The sequence below is a fragment of the Gobio gobio genome, assembly GCF_949357685.1.
Source record: "Gobio gobio genome assembly, contig: scaffold_91, whole genome shotgun sequence".
Lineage (NCBI taxonomy): Eukaryota > Metazoa > Chordata > Actinopteri > Cypriniformes > Gobionidae > Gobio > Gobio gobio.
In genome coordinates, this window is record NW_027645748.1 from 237,467 (window position 1) to 256,821 (window position 19,355).

The 19,355-nt window shown below is 36.3% G+C and overlaps 1 protein-coding gene across 1 annotated transcript; it reads left to right on the forward strand.

Annotated features, from left to right (window-relative positions):
* Nucleotides 1–5,415: 5,415 nt before the first annotated feature.
* On the forward strand, nt 5,416–8,822 carry LOC307122370 (uncharacterized protein). The gene is made up of 4 exons (XM_079846362.1): nt 5,416–6,100; nt 6,276–6,329; nt 6,425–6,556; nt 8,203–8,822. The coding sequence occupies exons 1-4, from the start codon at nt 5,452–5,454 to the stop codon at nt 8,502–8,504; spliced, it is 1,137 nt and encodes a 378-aa protein (XP_079702488.1). The 5' UTR covers nt 5,416–5,451; the 3' UTR covers nt 8,505–8,822.
* Nucleotides 8,823–19,355: the final 10,533 nt, after the last annotated feature.

The window sequence follows — 19,355 nt, forward strand, 5'->3', positions numbered from 1 at the left end:
TCAATGGGATTTTTGGGAAAGTCTGACCATTTAGAAAAGATAGACAAACTCAGAAAAATCGACCAATTCAGTATGTAAAAAAAAACATTATAGTTTTATATAAAAAAATTTTTTTTGTCAGTATTAAAGGGATAGTTCACCCAAAAATGAAAATTAGCCCATGATTTACTCACCCTCAAGTCATCCGAGGTGTAAATGACATTCATCTTTCAGACAAATACAATCTGAGTTATATTAAAAAAGTCCAGGCTAATCCAAGCATTATAATAGCAGTAATAGTTGCTCTGTTTTTGAAGTCCATAAAAAATGCATCTGTCCGTCATATAACTGCTCCACACACGACTCTGGGGTTTTAATAAAGGCCTTCTGAAGCGAATCGATGCGTTCGTGTAAGAAAAATATCCATATTTAAAACTTTATCAAGTAAAGTTTCGGCCGATTGATAATGTTATACCTCAGATGCTATAAATGATCTCAAACATCAGATTGATAATGCTATAACCCTAATTGACCAATTTTCAGCTGCTTGGGGTTTGACACTTAACAAATGTAAATGTGAAATCTTATGTCTGTATCAGACTGAAGAGAAAAATATGTCTAATATACCTGTTAAGAAATGTGTAAAATACTTAGGTATTCATATCTGCAAGGATCACAAGGAACGTCAACAACTTAAATTTTTGCCTAAATTGAATAAAACCAAAACAATACTGAATTTATGGCTTCAAAGAGACATTTCTATTTTAGGAAGAATTCTTTTGACTAAAGCAGAAGGGATTTCAAGATTTGTCTCCCCTGCCCTCTTCTCTCTTAATGTCCACGATTCAACATGTAGACATAAATACCAACTTTTGGGACTTGAATTATACCCTTAAGGTGAAATGGTTAAAGGAATGTTTGAGAGCACCAGAGTCCTTATGGTACTTTAACCCCAAACAATATTTGAATAGTGTAGGAGGCCTTCAATTTTTATTGAAATGGAACTACAATATTACAAGATTGCCACTAAAACTATCCCAATTTTATCAACAAGCTCATTCTCACAACTTTTCTCCACAAGTCCATATTATGGAATAATGAATGCATCACTAAAGGGAACAAGTCACTCTATTTATAGAAATGGATCGATAGAGATATTATTTTTTTAAATACCTTTTTGATTGTAATAACCAAATACTTAACTATGAATCCTCTTTATATAAAAGGTATGGATATTATGAACAGCAATTGTACTACAGTTTTTTTTTATTCGCTTTGGTACTATTTTCACAAGTAAGGTGTACATTTTCAAAACTCTTAGTGCAAAAATCCAAACTGATCACACTTGTAACACAGCTAGTCATTCTTTCAAAACCTGATCTCATGCTTTCATTCAGTTGCACATATTTTCAGTCTATATAATCATTGTTTCAAACACAAGATTATTATATGTAATGAGAACATTTGGTTTAATCACCGAAACACAACAGTGTGATCTTCTTTCAGTTTAGTACTTTTAACAATCAGTTCATCCAACAGAAAACAATGCAAGATACATGTTTCAAATCTCCCTCGTTGCTGATTTATCTACAGTAACAGAGGCTACATTTGCCTCATTAGAAAATACACTTACATTACCTAACTTATGTCATTGAATCCATAATGTTTGTAATAGTATTATTCAGTGTTATCAAAAGGTGTGATGAAGTTATGACACAGCCATGAGGCTCTGTGCTATGAGTTTGCTGCCAATACAGTAAATGTTCTCACTGTACCATAGGACTGAATCTATAGTTGAGCTTTTTAAGGGTGAAGGGTTTTTAACCATGGTAATCTGTTTTCAGTATCACATGGCATACATACTGTTATGTAAAATGCTATATTTGATGCCATCTGTCGCCTTTCTTCTGATTTCTGATCAGTCTGATGTTACACCGTCATTGACTATTTCCTCTCCCTTGTACTCTTATAATCTGTCTGGGTATACGTAGGCGTAATGGTAATGGTTACAAGCTATACAAACTGTATATTCTCACCCCTTACACTAACACTAACCCTAACCCCTAAACCTAGTGCAAAGGATACTTTGTGGTTTTGTGTGTTGTATTAACACATTTGAAAATATGCTGAAATGTTTGAAAAAAATCCACTTTTGATGATCTGTTGTGATAGCACTATGAGTTTTGAAAATGTACACCTTGGTTGTGAAAATAGTTCCAAAGCGAATAAAAAAAACTGTAATAAGCATATCAGAAAATGCTTTCTAAACTTAAAGAAAATAACACCTCATGGGACATTTTTCTGGAATTGTCATTATACTGAGATTCATTGGCGTGGAGCGCGGCTTGTTCCTTTTAGATTTTGTATCATGAACAAAGTTTGGGAATTACATGTGAAAATACTGCATAATACATATCCCACAAACGTGTTTATCTCAAAATTCACACCTGTTGATAATTATTGTAGTTTTTGTAAGAAAGAACAAGAATCATTAACCCATCTCTTTTATGGTTGTTCATTTTGTATTACATTCTGGAAAAGTGTTTTTGGCATCTAAAACAACACATACAATCACACATGAAGGGAAACAGATTATACTTTGATTGTAAAGATAGGAGTTTATGTAATATTGTAAATCTCTTTATTTTATTAGGTAAGTTCCATATTCATAAAGCAACATTTTCCAAATCAAGACCATGTTTTAAATTATTCCAAATTCAAACTGATATATATTGAAAGCTGAACATCAGTTTATTGGACATGTATCACTGGAGTTTTTATTCTCAGGACATTATCAGTTTATGTGTGTTTATATAATCCTTCAAAATGCTGTTTATCTTAATTTGAGAGAAGATTAAAGACCCCATGAGCTCTTACTCTAAATGCTTCAGTTCAGTGTTCAGTCCAAAGTCTGTTTGAAATTATTACACAAGTGTCTTTGTTCCATCTGTAAGATTATGAGAAGGATCATTTAGTTAATGTGACCATAATTACAGGCAAAATATCTGCAATATATATTTATGTGGTTCCTTATCGGAATAAATCCAGATTCAGAAATAATGAACTATTTATTTCTTTGCATAAGCGTTCTTTGTGTGATATGAATCAGTGTGTGTGTGTGTGTGTGTGTGTGTGTGTGTGTGTGTGTGTGTGTGTGTGTGTGTGTGTGTGTGTGTGTTCAGGGTCTGATCTGAAGCTGTTTAACAGCCTAATGTCATTTTTACTTTTTACATGTGTCAAAAATATCCTTTCATTATTGATGAACCACTATGTACTTTATGGAGGTTTACACACCCTGGCGAGCCTATGATGAAGAAAAACAGATAAAAAACATAATCTTACCACAACACATTCAGACGTTTCAGTCTAGCAGATGTCCATGAACACATTATCAGAAGTGCAGATTCTTGCACTTTCCCATAACTCAGGATATTTTAGCATGTGAAGGAAAAGCACACATATAATGATTAACTCAGTCCACCGAATGATACGAGCACACATCAGTGGCTCAAGGCTGGAAGCTTACGCAGCTGTTTTTAACCAATAATCAGAACAAAAAGCAGTTGAAGGATGATGTGCATAATTCAGTTTAATATAATTTATCTGACTCTATTAAAGTTGTTGTTCTTTAACCTCTTATTCTTTAACGGTAAAAGTCCACCCCCAAGATTACTGTTATAAACATGAGCCCCATCTGAAAGGCAAAGGCGGAGGTGTTGCTGTATTTATAATCATATATTTAGTATTACTCAGAGGTCTAGTTTCAGATATAATTCTTTTTAAGCGTTGGTGCTTCTAGTGTAGATGATAAATCCCATTTGACTTTCTACTGGCTACTGTATACAGGCCACCAGGCCACCATACAGAGTTTATCACAGAATTTGCTGATTTTCTATCGGACTTAATACTAAGACAGAAAGTCTGCAAACGCCTCTAGTTTTGTTTTATTCCATATACACTACCAGTCAAAAGTTTGGAAACTGTACTATTTTGTACTGTACTTGGTGTTCTTCTGCTCACCAAGGCTGCATTTATTTGATACAAAATACAGCAAAAACTGTGTATTTATATATTGTGAAATATTTTTATAATTTAAAATAACTTTTTTGGTAACACTTAACAATAAGGTTTCATTAGTTAACATTAGTTAATGTATTAACTAACATGAAATAACCATGAGCAATACATTTGTTCATCTTTGTTAACATTAGTTCATAAAAATACAGCTGTTCATGTCATGTTTTTGCTGTGTTTTGATTCATTTTTGTGCACGTGAGCCAGAAAGATGTTCAAGGAGTTGTTTTCTTTAGTTTTCAAAGGCTTGACATTGTGTTGTAATTTTTAATGTACAAAAATTAAGTTGTTTCCACTGCTGAGAGGAAAATCCAAGTAATTGTGCTTCGCACACGAGCATAATATCTCAGTTCTAGCACTGCCAATTTGACATCGCAGCCGGTTCATTATCCAAATAAAATACATGTGTGTGAGTGACAGAGTTAAAGCCTTTCTTATAGTATGAGGTTACACACAGTCATTACAGCATTTAGGTTACGCACCGGTGTGTGTGTGTGTGTGTGTGTGTGTGTGTGTGTGTGTGTGTGTGTGTGTGTGTGTGAGTGACAGAGTTAAAAACAAATAAAACCACTTAGTGATTTTGCACAAATTTGACTAGAATCTAAATACACAGCAATGGCAAACAAAGGGTAAAACGAGAATAGGAAATAGACGTGCACAATCAAACAGTAGCATTACAGCTTTTAGACAGACTACTCTACATATGAACCAAAACAGAACTTTTACAGAAGCACTCGATAAAAACACAATACTTCCAATCTTTATCAAGATAAATGCTTACCATACGCAATAATAAACTCACTTCAACAGTTCACTTCCACCAAATGATACGTACACTCATTTATTTACATTGCTAATGCTGACAACAACAACTCAAGATGGAAAATTGCAATATTATTCATTTAGTAAATATCTTAAGGTTTTTCCATGGCACTTTTTCCATTTGCTGCTAGTGCTTTAAAAAACTATTGTCTTTTCTTTATATTTTCTTCTCTGTGTTCTGTAAAGCTGTGCAACGATGTTCAAAAGGTGACGCACAAATGAACTGAATTGTAATATATATTGCTTTGGATTAAAGCATCAGCCAAATGTATAAATGTTAAACTGGTGGCACTCTCTGGCAGAACCTGTGATTCTACTGTGGGTTTATTCCTAGAACCTTAAAAGAAAATCAGCCATCTTGCTGGAGTTTGCTGGAGTTCAAGGACATGAAAAGGCAGACAGCGAACACCTGTGAGACCTTGAGAAGGATCTTGGAAACTTTGGGAAAGTTACAACTTGTGTCAATATAAAAAAAAGATTAGAACCTAACCTGAGCGGTAAACAACAGGGGTATAAAGGCACATGAGAGGCTGTGGGGATGACAGAGCAAGAGCTGGAGACAGACATCAGTGAAGAATGAAGGGTTTAGTGTGTTTACTGCTGCTGTTGGAAACCTTTGTGTTTGTCAATGGAGGACTCAATGAGAACGAGATCAGTCAACAGCTCAGCTCTGAGGACAGAAGACAGAATCCACCTCAAACAGACACTTTGAGAGCTGAAGCTTCAACTGACAGCCAACAATACTGCCATCTGTGCTTCCCTGACATCCATGCAGCCCTGAGAGAACTGACCGCCACGGTCACAGAGCAGAAAGCAAACATCAGAGAACTGACCACCAAAGTCACAGAGCAGAAAGCAAACATCAGAGAACTGACCGCCTCGGTCACAGAGCAGAAAGCAAACATCAGAGAACTGAAAGAAAACATCAGAGAACTGACCGCCACAGTCACAGAGCAGAAAGAAAACATCAGAGAACTGACCGCCTCGGTCACAGAGCAGAAAGCAAACATCAGAGAACTGAAAGAAAACATCAGAGAACTGACCGCCTCGGTCACAGAGCAGAAAGCAAACATCAGAGAACTGAAAGAAAACATCAGAGAACTGACCACCTCGGACACAGAGCAGAAAGCAAACATCAGAGCTTTAGAGACGCGACTGAGAGATGCTGAACAGGCTGCAGAACAACAGACGATTAGCCTGGAAGAGCTGGAGAAGAAAACTGATGGTACCTCACCAAAACATTCACTCTTTTATCAATGATCCTCAGAGTAAAACACCAGTGCAATACATTACATAGTGTAAATATTAGTGTAAAGTTGAGTGTATACTGTGAAAATTGTGTTTATCTATTACAATAATCAGTGTGAATGTGATTTAACAGAATCTTTATTCCTTCACAGAAACTTCAAATCTTACTCTGAGTCAAGTGGAGGAGTTGAGGATGGAGAACAGAGGTTAATATTAGCTTGAGTGATGTTAAATTCAGTGAATACATTCTCAGTGTAATACAGTAATATATCACAATATTGCCTATGTTTTTCAACAACAGACAGAGAGATTGCTTTTTCTGCTTCACTGATGGAATCTGGCAGTGGAGATGTTGGTCCTTTTACCACTGAGATCACATTAACCTACAAGAACGTCTTCACAAACATAGGGAACGCCTACAACCCAATCACAGGTAATGATCAATGAAATGAGTCATAAATATTATAGTGTTAGATCAGAGGAATCTTCACGTCAGAAATATCAAATCCAGCCCCGGATCTTATCTAAAGATATCCGTTTGTCTGGTGTGTGTGTGGAGCAAACCTGTCAACAGAAAGTCTGGTCTGGTTCCTCAAGACTCTGTTAACAGTTTTCTATCAGCCTGAGAGTTTGACTCAGAGAAGAGCAGGAGCAGGAGACGAAGTGATGATGATAAAAAGAGCAAAGTTTTATTGAATAATCTTAGTTGCGTAAGTCTCAATGCTCAGACTTCGTCTGGCCAGTACAATTTCAACAAGTGTTGTTATACCAAGGGGGGAAATGGAAAATCACTGCTTCACAACATCATCCTGTGACGATACAAACCTTGAAATGGAGACTTTCTCTGATCTCCTACTCATGAAGCAAACATCCCTTCAGACCACAGTCATAAGACTACACAACAATACAAAATTATTAAGGAATATAAAAATATAAAGACAAATTAATAATAATTAAATAATAAATTATAGAAATGAAATAAAATTATTAAATGAATAAACTAGAATGTAAATTTCCTAAAGAAAATCTGAGTTGTGCACAGTTAGCATTTTGCTAGCATGATGTTAACACGATTAGAATGTTATTATCATAATGCTAACACGATTAGCATGTTGTTAGCATTATTAACTAACATGATTAGCCTGTTTCTAACATAATTAGCATGTTTTGCTAGCATGATGTTAACACAATTAACATTTTGCTAGCACGATGCTAACACGATTAGCATGTTGCGAGCATGATGTTAACACAATTAGCATTTTGCTAGCACATTTTGACTTGTTTTTTTCATGTTATAACTCCAAGCTAATTGCTATTAGCATGTAGCTATTCACTGTTAGCATATGTAACGAGTCAAAAGACCCAACCCTCATGTCTCTATGATGTTCTGATGCAGAGATATAGGTATTGCTAAACGGTTGCTAGGGTACTCTGTTTGGTTGCTATGGATTGGCAGCTGCCAATGATGATCCTCCAAAGGCTGCTTGTCAGTATGAATGACATAAACCAACCCCCATGCCTCGTGACATTCAGATGTGAAGATATCCCTCTGTGGATTTGGGTTGCTAGGGTGCTTGATAATGGTTGCTAGGGCATGGCTAGGAAGGGTTGAAGGTGATTTGTGATTGGCTGTTGATGCCCTGAGTTACACAAACCCACCCTCGTGTTTCTATGACACTTCTACCAAAGACATCCCTTTGATCTCTTTCAATAGAAGTCTATGGGATCAGTTGCTAGGGAGCTCTAAATGGTTGCTAGGGCGTGGGTTGATAAGTTCGCTGCAATGTTAAGTCGGGATTTTTGACTTTTTCGCCCCCTGGGCTTCGTAAGCACCACTAATGATATAAATCTACATAAACGACTAATGATTATAAAATTACATCATATAAAAGAAAACACAGTAAATAAACCTGTATGTAGGATTGATCACAGATTGCTTTTGAAAATCTTCAGATCTGATGTTGTGTAATGTGTGTAAGAGAATTAATGAAATGATCTTCATCTTTTAAAACTATAACACAGTGTGTTTGGTCATTAAACTGATGAAGCTGATTCTGTGTCTCTTGTTGTTTGATTCAGGTGTTTTCACAGCCCCACTGAGAGGAGCCTACATGTTCAGAGTCTCTGTTCATGGTCATGGCGGAACTACAGCAACTGCATCTATTGATAAGAATGGAGAGCGTGTGGTTATTGCAGATGATTATCAGACTCAGGGTGTGTTAAACTCCTCGAATGGAGTTGTGTTGCTCCTGGAGGTTGGAGATGTTGTCTATGTGAGACTTCGGTCTGGCAGGAGGATATATGATGACCAGAATAACCGCAACACTTTCAGTGGTTTCCTGCTGTTCCCCTTAAGAGAAGATGAGCTTTGCAGAATGTGATTCCAGTAACTCTGAACCTTCAGCGAATGATTTAAGATGATAATCATGAAGAATCATTAACATATGAACCTGCATTAATGAGGAATAATGTGTGTTTGATGTTTGCTATAGATTACTGTATAAAAGTCAGTATGAGACACTATATTCATAAGCTCTGAGCTGTCTCTACATGTCACATTATATAAAGAGTTTCATCACTGAGACAGACAGGACTCATGAATATCACATGACTGATTTAAAGCAGTAAATCTATAAATGTGGAATAATATCTTTAGAAGTGTATCTTGCTGATCCTGGATCTGTATCTTCATCCTGCATAAATAAATAAGAGAATAAAGAGACATTGTGGTATTTTCTTTTCAACAATATTTGTTTTGAAGTCATGATATCATGTGGTATAATAATGGCGCTGTCATGTAATTCATGAGATGTAGTTTACATTTAATTTACAGTTTTTGTCTCTAAAATGGTAGATTAAGAACTAAGAAGTGTATTTTTCTGAATCCAGTATGTAATGTAGCAGTAGCTCAAAGGCTAATCTCATGTCCTTATATATAGAGCAGTGTAAGTCCAGCAGTCGGGAACATGCAGGGATTCTCCTGGAGGCCTGAAGATGGCGCTCCAGAGCGGATCAGGGTCTGTGTGTGTGTGTGACGTGTCCACTGGTGGAGTGGCCACAACATTGCCTGTGGCTTTATTTCATCTTCATCTACTAAAGATGAAGCTAACAATGATGTGAACCATATGAAAAAATAATAAACCGTTACAATGATAGATAAAATAATGTACACTGTTAAAAAAAAACACACAAAAAAAACCCCAATTATTTATATTCACGAATTCTAGCATTTGTACAGACTTTACATTTTTATTTCAATGTTGTAACAATTAATTTATCTATTTTATCTTTGTAGCAGATTTGTTACATTACAGCATTAGTTAAAGTTTCTTAAGGGTCAAAATCAAGTTCTCTGCATCTCCTGCATCAAGCCATCCCATAATATTCATCATCACTCAAATGAATGCACGGCTCAGATACAGAATCAAGTTTTGATTTTGTATGGCCTCGACCACCACAAGCGCCATTTTGTGTTTGTTGTATTTTGTTTTCATGTGCATGAAGTTCTCAGGACGTGAACCGGATTGGCCAAAGGAATAAACGCCTGTGTTAATGAACTCGCCTGTGTGTGTGTGTGTGTGTGTGTGTGTGTGTGTGTGTGTGTGTCGCTGTGAAAGAGCTACAATCCTTATATTCGTCTATTTAACTTTTACAACACAATGATTATTTTCATTGTGTTTAATGTTATTATTATGTTTATTGTTATTCTTGGGTCCTTATTCACAATAATATATTTTAATCCGTTTTACTTACTCTACTATTACTAAATTATGTTTTTTTATAAAAAGTTTTTGGTATTGCCTTCAGGTGCCATATGTATAACGCCGCTCAGAGCAGGGTTAGTTTATGGAGGACCAAACCTGCAGAAATTAAAAATACATTAATTAATTAATAAGTAAATAAATAAATTAATAATAAAATAAATATACAAATACGTAAATGTAAATGGATAAATAAATGTGATAATAGGAAAATAAATAACAGAATAAACAACAATTGTAAAAAAAAAACTATATTAAATTGTGTATTATCTTTCCCTTAATTTATTATTTTCTCCTTTTATACATTTATTTTTAAACGTATTTATTTGTTAGTACATTTTTATATTTATGCATTCATTTATTTTTAGATGTTTTTATTATTAATATAAATCTGACTCACATGTATTTATTTTTAGATTTATTTATTGATCCATTTGTTTGTACTTTTCCGTGTGCAACATGAGGAGGAAGCTGCTGGAACCAAATAGAAAAATAAATACATGTGGGAATAAATAAATATAAAAAGAAATGAAGAAATGGATGCATAAATAAATAAATATAAGAATAAATGTAAAATAATTAATAGTAAAATTTATTAACAAATGATTTAAAAGGTTACATATATTTTTTTAATTTATAAAAGCAGAAAATAATAAATTAAGGGAACGATAATACAAAAATTATTTTAATTAAAAATTAATCATATTTTATTAAGTGGTTTATTCTGTTATTTATTTTCCTATTATCACATTTATTCATTTATATATTTGTATATTTATTTATTGACTTAATCATTAATTAATCTATTTATTTTTAATCTCAGCAGGTTTGGTCCTCCATAATAGTCCACCCAAAAATGTCCATTCTGTCATCATTTCCTCACTCTCAAGTTGTTCCAAACCTGTAGGAGTTTCTTTCTTCTGTTGAACACAAAAGAAGATGTTTAGAATATATTTGGGAAGAATAAAACACTAAACTAAGCGAAGGTATTTATCTGACCAAATCTTTTGGCAAAAAAAGCAAACAACAGCTACAAGTTTCAGGGAAAAAAGCACACATTTCATTGGTCCTCTTGTTTTTGCATGCGTTCGTAATTTCTTTGTATGACAGCCTGGCCAAAAGTAATGTCTGCACAATTTCATGTTTCATTGCATTTAACACACACACACACACACACACACACACACACACACACACACACACACACACACACACACACACACACACACACACACACACACACACACACACACACACACACACACACACACACACACACACACACACACACACACACACATATATACATACATATTTCTATTTTTTTTTTATAAATAAAAATATATATTTTTTTAAATTGGCATCTTAACCTTTAGTTCAAATATTTGAACTAAAGGTGAAGATGCCAATTTTCCTAGGCCAGACATCTCTTTTGGTCACTGTATGGCTGTTCAGTTTTGAAAATACCCGTTTGTGTGGACAGGGCCAAAGACACAGAATACACAGACTACTGATGAAAAGACAAGGGACACCTGTGAACAATGATCAAACAATGAACCGATCAGAACATAGGTGTGTTCGACATCGGCTGCGGCATACTTTACCACAGCTGATGTGAAATTAATGCAATATTTGGCAATACACAGATGTTTCAGAGACATTATTGTCATGTAATACTTTACTCAGCGTGTGTTTGTACAAGAATAAAGTTCAACATTTAAGCCTACACTATCAATGAAGTGGGGTCTACGTTTTTATCAGTTTTATTTTGATAAACATGACAATATAACATCGCGATTACATAAAAAGAGGTTTTACCGTTATAAAAAACTGATTTGTGAGCATTCGTGGAACTGAAGGTTTAGAATAAACACGAAACACACGTGATCGCTGTCATGCGGTGAATCTGGCCAATCGTGGAACAGCTGTGTTGCTGCACCGGCTGTATTAGCCGGCTGCTCTCGAATCGCTCTCGCGGCACAAGTCGGACAACATTTCTAACCAGCATGCACTGCTTCATCGCTGAGTGAAGTCGAACAAGCCTCATGACAAACATAGATCACATGACAAGGGAGCACATGGCAGGATCACATGAGGGCACAATGCTATCACATGACAACAGGAAACATGACATTGAACAAAATAACATGTGTAGCACCCGTACAACCACTCTGTGTGTTACTTAAATGAGAATGGGGGTGCTTGGGTTCGGTGTAGTTCAGGTGGATACCACGGTGCACCTAATACGTTTCTAGTGAGTTGTAAAACCTTTTGACATAAAACTATTTCAAAATAATGAGACCCAGAGATGATTTGTATTTTGACCAACAAATAGGGCAAAGCTCTTGTTTAATTGAATAAAATAATTTGGCAAATAAAATATAAAAGCTTCCCCTAAAACACAATATTAAGTAATATACAAAAATAAAAAACCAAAAGATTCCCCAAACACTTAAATAATAGCAACTTTAAATTTAGCTAGAAACAATAGTTTCAATCCCACTTGTTACACCAGAATAAGTGGTCTAAAAGTCCTCCCCCTTAGCTCTTTTAGAACATTTTTAATCCACTCACACGTCCACACCGAATTGGACGCGCGTCTAAATCAAGGTGCTCCAGGAGCTGTGTCTGGATGACGGCCGCTTTCAGCTGTACTTCCGCCTCTCTCACGCCAAGTTTGACTCAGGAGAACGAACTCCAGAGGACGGGAGGACACAAGTCTGGTACTCTGCTGATGGAAAAGCAGCGATCTTGATAGCGCCACTCAGCTCGGTCTCACTCCTGTATGTATATTTTAGGCTACAATAAAACGAAATATGTCATAAAACACCACTCTGACTCTTTTCATTTTAATTTAAAAAATATGAAACATTAATAGCCACAGAAATGTGGTTCAAGAAATGCATATTGATTATCTTCACTGTATGTATATTTATAACAAACAAAATATAAAACACAACCCTGCCTCTTTTTGTTTACATTTTAAAAAGAAAAGAAAAACATTAATATGTGGCGGGTTTACACACTGTCTTCACACACAGACGAGCGGTCATTCTATCACTTAATGTCGTTGCGGAGAGAGACTCTATTCTTTCGGTGAAATCACAAAACAAAATTCACACAAGCGTGTCCCTGCTCTCAATATACAATCATTGATGAACATCTTTATGAGAGCGGATTAGAGCCTGAAACCTTTGACACGGTTTACAAAACCTCTACCACCAGACCACTAGGGAACTCAAATGTTAACAGTAGATCTATGTATTTATTCACTAATGCGAAGAATCTCAGGACTAATAATATATTTGGTGCAAATATTGTTTGCAAATAGTCCCAAAAGGATTATTTCCCAACTAGAATAAGACCTAGAATTTCGTTCACTGTTCTGTTTCTTTATGCTTTATAAAAAATACAAATATGTGGTTCCCCCAGTGTTCAAGACATGGTTATGGCCTTGGCGAGACGTTCTAACCATAAATATCTCTGGTTCTAATAACGTACTGTAACAGAACAGTCACTGACAGACGCGCGTGATCATTTCTGTGTTCTTGCTCCACTTCATCTGCCAGTAAACCCATCGCTCTAATAGCTCTGCTGCCGCCATGTTTCAACACCTGGCCCCGCCTTGATGCGATGATTGACAGGGGCGGAGATTTGATCGGCTCGGATTCCACATTGTTTCAATTATATGTTAAAACTAGTGTAGGAAATAGTAAATGTAAATTATATTATTCCATTTGAATGATCATTTTTCTCCAAATGTTGCACACGGTATGCAAAATGTAAATTTAAATACTGAAATGCATTGCTATTTTACATATTAGAAAAAAAAAGCGCTATATAAATAAAGGGGACTTGACTTGACATATTGCATTGCAAATTGAATGGCCCCACTTTATATGAGGGTGGCCTTAACTACTATGTACTTACATCAAAAAATAAGTACAATGTACTTACTGTGTTCAAATTGTATTGCAAAACCCCTTTGCTGATATTGAGGTGGGATACGGGTAGTGTTAAGGCCCGGGTATACTTCGGCCGTTCGCGTTCGTGCACCGCCCGCATGACGTAATTTTGGTCACTCGGAGGGCTCGCGGCCGGCCGCACAGTCCGCGTGCAACAGCGAATGCGCCAGCAGTACAGAAGAGTCCACTAGGTGGCAATACGCACAGTATTGAGCACAGTGTTCAGCCGTTGAAGAAGAGTGTGCAAAGACCGGTTTAAAAACAACACGCTTGAAAAAAAGAGAGAATTTTTTATTCTTCAGTGTTTCTTCCAAACTATGTTGCAATGGTGGATGCACTACAGTTCTTCTCCGATCATGCCCAGCGAATGTCCCGTTGATGACAGGACTCAGTGCTGCCCTCCGATGTCTGGTAGAGCATAGACTTTTTTTTACTGCACATGTGTCGAACGCGATCATCCGCGCTTCCGTGTTGTAGTATACTTTGAAAGACGCGCGGACAGGGCTGCGCGCGTGACGCGTCCGGGCGCGGTAAGTGAAGTATACCCGGGGCTTAATGGACAGGTGTGGTGGTATGGGTAAGTTTAAGCGTAGGGTTTGGTGTGAGGGAAGTGTCAACTGTGTAAAAACAAATGTAACTACAGAAATTAATTACAGACGTAATTACATGCAGGTATTTTTTTTTTTTAAATGTAAGTACAATGTAAAAACATGTATATACACAATAAGTGCAATATATCAAATTATTATTTAAAATGTTAGTACATAGTAGTTAAGGCCACCTAATATAAAGTGGGTCCAATTGAATATTGCTACACATATGCTTCCATAATATGATGATACGTATTGTATCGTGACTTTAGTATTGTGATCCGTATCGTATTATGACATTGGCCAATTTAATATATTTGCCTTCAAAGTACATTTTGCCATTGGAATGAATGGGATTTAGATGGTACAGGTTTACAGCTAACACATTTTAGCCTATCCCATTAAGCTTATTCCCTCAAGGTGTAATTCATGACATGAGATATGTCCCACACTCTATGCTATGTTGCCCACACCTCTCTGTCATTTATCAATTTCTTACTTCTCAATAATGTAGTCTCATGTTTCCACAGGTGGGGATGCTGGCCTCCATTGGGGGAAGAGATACCAAGCACATCATTTTTAACATTTTGGCACACATTTTTGCTGACAGTGGAGCCGAATCAATACATTGGAAAGGGATGAACAACAAGATGGCAACAAGACCATTATAGCTCGTAAGTATTATAATAGATGCCTTTCACTCAGTCGTGACTTAATCACCACTCTCTCATTCATTCACTCCACACCACTTTAGTCACATTTATTATTATTGAATTGTGCAAGCATTTTACTATAAAGTCATGTAATAAAGAGTCTTTGAATATTGAATCTAATATTTACTCTTTGTTTCTTTGCTTTGTGTGCGTCTTACAGGAGCAGTGAGGAAGAGCCGCATGTCTGAGAAAGCCACAGACACAGAGATGAATCCTTACGCCATCAGAGGGTTCAATCTGGCCTGCGACCCCGAGGCGGCCGTGCCCGATCACACCCAACGAATGAATACAATCTGTGTTAATATTGTGTTCATATTAGTTTTTACTTGGTTTTGTATTTTTGTGTAATTTGAGTAATTAACATTTATCTTTAATTTTCTCACTTGATTGTATTGTTTTGTGTTTTTTTTTGTTAATCAGGGGCCCGTTCTTCGTACGTCGCTAACTCAGTTAGCTGGATTTGATTGTTGACGATTTGACATGATCTTGGATTGTTTGGTTCTTCGAAGCTCATCCTGGACTTGCTGTCATAGTAACAGGTCCGTAAGCTTAAACCTGCTCGAGCGGCTTATTTCATGTAAACAGGATTAGATTGCATCTTGAGGTGATACTTAAAATCTGTCCCAGCCACTGCTACTTTATTACAAGAGTTCATTACTGAACCAGGGGCAATAATAATCATTTTAAATAATAATATAAAAATGTTATATTGTATATTTATATGAGAATGTATAATGTTGTGTATAATACTATAGACAGCCACTTGATTGAGCGATTTATTTGTGATGGAATAATTACTTTATATAATTTTGTTTTTATTGGTTTACACACATGTTGTACAGTTACTCTGAGCCGTGCATTAAGTGATGACAGATATTATGGGATGGCTTGATGCAGCGCAGGAGATGCAGTTAATTTGATCTTGACCCATAAGAAACTTAAATACTGTCACGTTACAAATCTGCTTCAAATTGAATTAAAAATTAAATTATAACATTGAAATAAAAATGTAAAGGGTGTACAAATACTGTATAAAATCGTGAATATAAATATATATATATTAATTATATATTACAGATATATAATATCTGTTTCCTTATAAAGGTTCAGAAATTCGTGGGGTTTTTTTGTGTAATTTGTCAAGTTTTTTGCCAGGTGGCTTTTTAATTATATGATGTCATTGCGTTGCTGTCTTGACGCCAGCCAATCGCTGCATTGCTGATCGTGGTTTCGAGTATCGATGCATCTGCCCTCTTCAGGGGAAAAAGAACGCTCAGTGATCTTAGATCATTTAATCCAGATATTTTAATCCAATCCGCAAATACGTTTGAAGAACCAAATTAGCCAGAGATCAGTTATCACGATTAAAAGATCTGGGATCTGACAAATCATCTTAGATGTATTAAGCGAGGTACGAAGAACGGGCCCCTGGTCTACAGATCGTTGTTCATAGTGTTCTCTTTTGCCTTTTTAAAATAAAAAATATTTAGAAAATTACAAATTGTGTGGGTGTTTAGGCCTTAATTGTCTGATGGCCCACAGACCAGATGTAAAATGTAAAATATGAGTCGCGGATCTGGGCCACCCGTCATGGCATTAATAACTGTACTGGGCCAGTTCTGTCTCTGATCCGTAATTCCAACCGGTTCTGGTATTGGGCCGTTGGAAAGAATGAGCCCGGGGCCAAATGCTAATGAAGACCTGACCCAAATACATTTTGCTGTCTGGGTCAGAAATAATATTTAAATTTCACTCATTAAAACTTTTTGTTTGATGAAAATTTTACAGATATTGTTAAATAACATACATTTACATCTGTGTCCTATCACAAGCTATTACTCTGTCTACTGTCAGCGTTTCCAAGAAACAAAACATGTTTTATATACAGTATATATATATATATATATATGGAAAAGGAACCCTGTCCACAACATTGAAAACCCTTTTTAAAAAGTTTGGACACCCCTGACCTATTGCTACACGTGATTGGCAAGCGGTTTGCCAGAATATACCCTGATCGACGCACCCAAAGTGTTATCCGTGTCCTACTATCATTTCTGTATGTCAGTGTGAGAGAGAGAGAGAGAGAGAGAGAGAGAGAGAGAGAGAGAGAGAGAGAGAGAGCGAGCAGCAGCAGCAGCAGAAGTGTGTTCAAGCCGTCACCGCTGCTGCTCTCCATCTATGCAGACGAGGAGAAGGGAAGGCCCTGCTCCCCCCGAAGGGAACCCCTGCAGAGACTACAGGACATCACCTCTGATAATCGCTGAACTGAACTCACTCACTCACTCAGCGGCTCTTATAAGCTCTGTCTGTGACGACATGAGTAGAACATAATGTATAATATTTGTCTGTGTGTGATCCAGATATTCTTTTTGTTGAGGGGACCAAATGTCAAATGTAAAACCTGCATTTTTTAACATTGTGATAAGAAACTATTGATCCCCATGAAGAAAATACATTATAAATCATAATAAATTATATTTTTTGAAAGTGTTGCTTGTGTCCTGAATAAACTTTGAAGACTTTGATTTCATCTCTTGTGTGAGTGTTTCATTCTCTTCCCATGATGTCAGAGAGTGTGTACGTGTGTGTGAGAGAGAGAGTGAGTGAGTGAGTGAGTGAGTGAGTGAGTGTGTGTGTGTGTGTGTGTGTGTGTGTGTGTGTGTGTGTGTGTGTGTGTGTGTGTGTGTGTGTGTGTGTGTGTGTGTGTCTGTCTGTGCGTGCGTGCGTGCGTGCGTGCGTGCGTGCGTGTGTGTGTGTGTAATCACGCTGAGAGCAGGTTCATGGTCACTCAAGATTTCCCTTTACTGGGCCGGTAGACTACAGACAAAATTGGGACAAACAAAAGCAAAGCAAAAAAGCAAAAGCTGGTTCTGGTGCAGTTCATCAACGTTGTATGAGAGTCAGCAGAGAGAGATGTAAGCTCTGCTGAATATACATTATAAGGGGATCGTGAGCATATAGTGGACAAAAACTCTAAATAAAGCATTTTGATTTACTTCAGTAATGTCAGACCGTTTGCTTCATGATGATGAATTGTTTTATTGGAACAATGTTTCTGTTTTATTGGTTTGTGTAATTGATACAATAAAGAAAAAAATGCATGAAAAGGGGGCAACTTAGCATGAAATAATTAAAAATTCGTCCTACTCGCAGCACGTTCAAACTAAACAAAGCATCCTTAATCTTTTTTTAATTGATTTTTTATTACAGAATTCAATTTACAAAAATTCAGCCATCACAGTCTGTGAACAAAGATTATACATCAAATAATTACAATAACATAATATAAAAAACAAGTATTAAATTAATAAATTAACACCCCTTATGAAGCTTTGAATCAATCCGACACCGTCTCTACGGCGACACCTAGTGGTGGCTTGCATGTGTTGATCTGAAATAACCTTTACAATGATCCATGTAAAAAATAAAAAAAAATTACATCTGTCTGAAAACTACATGATCTTGGTTTTTTAACCTGTAGCCTCCTCATTGTGGATAACTATAGGTTTTTTTGGTCATTATAAATGATTCATGATTGATAAAAATGATTAATAAAAATAAATAAAGCCACAATGTGTCACATTTGTAACATAACATTTTTATTCAAAAATATAATTTGCTCTGCTTTTGAAGGACTTTGCCGACTTCTTTTTTTTACATATCATTTCTCCAGCCTTTAAAAAAAAAACTCTCACAGGGACACTTGCTGGCATGCACAAATATATTTAAGCAAGTAACTTACATACAAATGAGGGAAAATGACTGCTATCACAAAATATCTCTCCTCTCACAAAAACCCACGAGGTGAAGATGGATTCACTTCAACTTTATAGTAAACCTAATTTACTGTGGGGAATTAGGTTCATTTAGCCATAGTCACGTGACATGGGTGTTTCGAATCACAGTTCGGAGCAGTGTTTCATCTGCGCTTCAGGATCTCCACAAAGCGCCGAAACGTCAGTTTCGCATCAGCCATCCCTAGTGTTCACTGCCTTGTTGTGTTTGTTAGTTTGGACTGCCTGCCTGTGTTTTGACCTTGCCTGAACTCTTGACTATGATTGTGGATTACCCTTTCAATAAAGCTGCATTTGGATCCTCGACCTGTGTCTCTCAGAGCAGTTACAAAAGCAAAGAAATAACTCCAACTTCCAGCCATTTTGCTCGAGACCTTACAAATGCCCCTTTAGCCATTTCAATATA

What these genes read in the sequence shown, in the direction of transcription:
- LOC307122370 (XM_079846362.1), top strand. Translation starts at nt 5,452, where the DNA reads ATGAAGGGTTTAGTGTGTTTACTGCTGCTGTTGGAAACCTTTGTGTTT. An exon ending in GCTGGAGAAGAAAACTGATG is followed by an intron (nt 6,101 to 6,275) that starts GTACCTCACCAA and finishes ATTCCTTCACAG; the next exon opens with AAACTTCAAATCTTACTCTG. An exon ending in CGCCTACAACCCAATCACAG is followed by an intron (nt 6,557 to 8,202) that starts GTAATGATCAAT and finishes TGTTTGATTCAG; the next exon opens with GTGTTTTCACAGCCCCACTG.